Source organism: Vicia villosa, linkage group LG2 (genome assembly GCF_029867415.1).
Source record: "Vicia villosa cultivar HV-30 ecotype Madison, WI linkage group LG2, Vvil1.0, whole genome shotgun sequence".
Taxonomy (NCBI): domain Eukaryota; kingdom Viridiplantae; phylum Streptophyta; class Magnoliopsida; order Fabales; family Fabaceae; genus Vicia; species Vicia villosa.
The window spans coordinates 54634924-54637128 of record NC_081181.1 but is presented as its reverse complement, the minus strand read 5'-3'; the positions used below and the strand labels follow the sequence as shown (position 1 = coordinate 54637128).

Below are 2205 nucleotides of genomic sequence, written 5' to 3'. Positions count from 1 at the left end.
ACCCTGATACCGAATATATTTGAACAGCAATCCGCACACGAGAATAATTCAGCAAACTGAGCATATTTCATTCAAACATAACTGAGAATTTGAGTTCATACAAATAAAACACATAACCGTGTCACAATGTGCTCATAAGGCATACAAAAGAAATCCAGAACATCAAAATGCGACCCCATCCAACAATCCTGGACATGGGCGACCAATATCAAGCATAAACATCAAATCCACCATCATGGATCAAACAAATCCACCCCACAGTGATACTAGGATCGCCTGGCAACAGAATGAACTTCTCCATCTCCTCTCCGTTGGGCTCGGAGTCTTCTTAGTTCTTCTTCAAGTCGAGCGGTCTTAGCTTTCTCTTCTGCTAGTTGTTTATCTGAATCCCGCTTCTGCCTCTTGAGACTACTCTCTGATCTCTGTAACTGTAGACACTCTTGCTGCTTGTGGTGCAAATCTTCCTCTAGCAACTCATAGGGACGCCTCCGGGTACTGGCTTGACTTGAACTTGCACCTTCGACTTGCTTGAGCTGGTGCATCAACCTCATCTTTGCATCTCTCTCTTCAAAGAACTTCAAATTGGTCTCTTGCTCTCTTTCATGCAACCTGTAGTTAGTAACCAAAGCATCTTTGTAAAGTTCTGTTGGCACAAATTCGGATAGAATCAAAGGAGGTTGCTTTTGAAGTGGTGCCACCCTGTCATATGGCAGCAACAAGTTTCCGACCCGTTTTATAACCCATTCAACATACGGTGTCAAAGCAAGTGATTCCTTCTTCCCTAAATGGGCTCCATTATGCTTACGGATCTTCTTCCAAGCCACAACTATCTCTTTCAACTTTGCTGGATCCGACCCCTTCTCAAAATAGACTGTCTCCGCTATCAAGTGATCCGCCGGCTTGTCTTTCAACATATACCCCAACTGACGCAAGGATACCACGGGATTGTAATTGATGCAACCTCTAGTACCAACCAAAGGAACATTATCGAACTTACCACACCCAACAATCACTTCAGAAACGTTAATTCGATACTTTTGCCACTGAATATCATAAGAAGTAAGTGACATAATCCTGTGTGTCCACTTGAGTGTATCCCTTGTCTTCACAAAAGGTCCTTTGCTGGGCAACAAAGAGAGGAACCAGATGAACAACAACTGAAGGCAACAAGTGATGGCACCACCACGTTTCTCATATCGGGAATGAACGGCATAATAAGTATCGGCCAACAATGTAGGAACAGGATTCTTTCCCATGAAGATGTGTACTGCGGCCGAGTCTACAAAATTGGGAACATTTGGGAACATCACAATCCCGTAGATGGCTACAGCAAGCAATGCATTGTACGCGTTCCAATTCTTTTTATCAAATTCCTCTTTAGCTTTTATCACCAAGAACTTCAAAGAGAACCCCGAGACTCCTCCATTCGACTTCCAATTATCAGATACTTCTTTTATGCTCAAATAAAGAGCAGCAGCGATCAACTTGAAATTCACTTCTTTAGGAATGTCGATAAATGGCACTTCGTCTTTTACCTTGAGATTAAGAATGATAGAGTACTCTTCCAATGTCGGAGCCAACTGGTAATCCTGGAACGTAAAACACCTCATTTCAGGATCATAGAATTGCATCAAAGTTTGCAAAACAGGCGTCTCAACCACGGTTTCCAACAAAGTCAAAATATTCCCATAATCATCCGTGAAACTCTTCAGGCAGAAAGCGGTCATTAACGAACTCAAACCCTCTAATGCGGTCAACGGCTCTCGGAAGAAGCTGTAGGTGTGCGTATGTCTCTTTGCTTCCTTGACAGTATCAATGAGAGTGTCCATCTTCAACTTGAGTGAACTCCTGAATGTCCCTGAAAATATGACATGCAAATGCTTGTTATACATATATATTTTTTTTGCGTTTCTTTTGGAAATAAATATGCTATGATGCAAAATGGTGGGGCTTGTTGCCGCCCACCAGGCATTTTGGACTGCCGGTAGCACACATAATACAAAGCCAAAGGTTCGGCCTCAAATGGTATACCACACGGAACACGGAATATCAATCCACGGAACCAAAGCCCATAGTCAATAACACACTGGAATGGAACACAGGTTACCACTCGAACAAGAACCATAGTACCCCACGAACAGGAACCAATAGTACACTCGAACAAGAACAGCGGTAACCCACGAACAAGAACAGCGGTAACCCACG

The 2205-nt window shown here is 43.1% G+C and overlaps 1 protein-coding gene across 1 annotated transcript; it reads right to left on the bottom strand.

Moving 5' to 3' along the window:
* Positions 1-266: 266 nt before the first annotated feature.
* On the bottom strand, positions 267-1829 carry LOC131649074 (uncharacterized). The gene has a single exon (XM_058918819.1). The coding sequence runs from the start codon at positions 1827-1829 to the stop codon at positions 267-269; it is 1563 nt and encodes a 520-aa protein (XP_058774802.1).
* Positions 1830-2205: the final 376 nt, after the last annotated feature.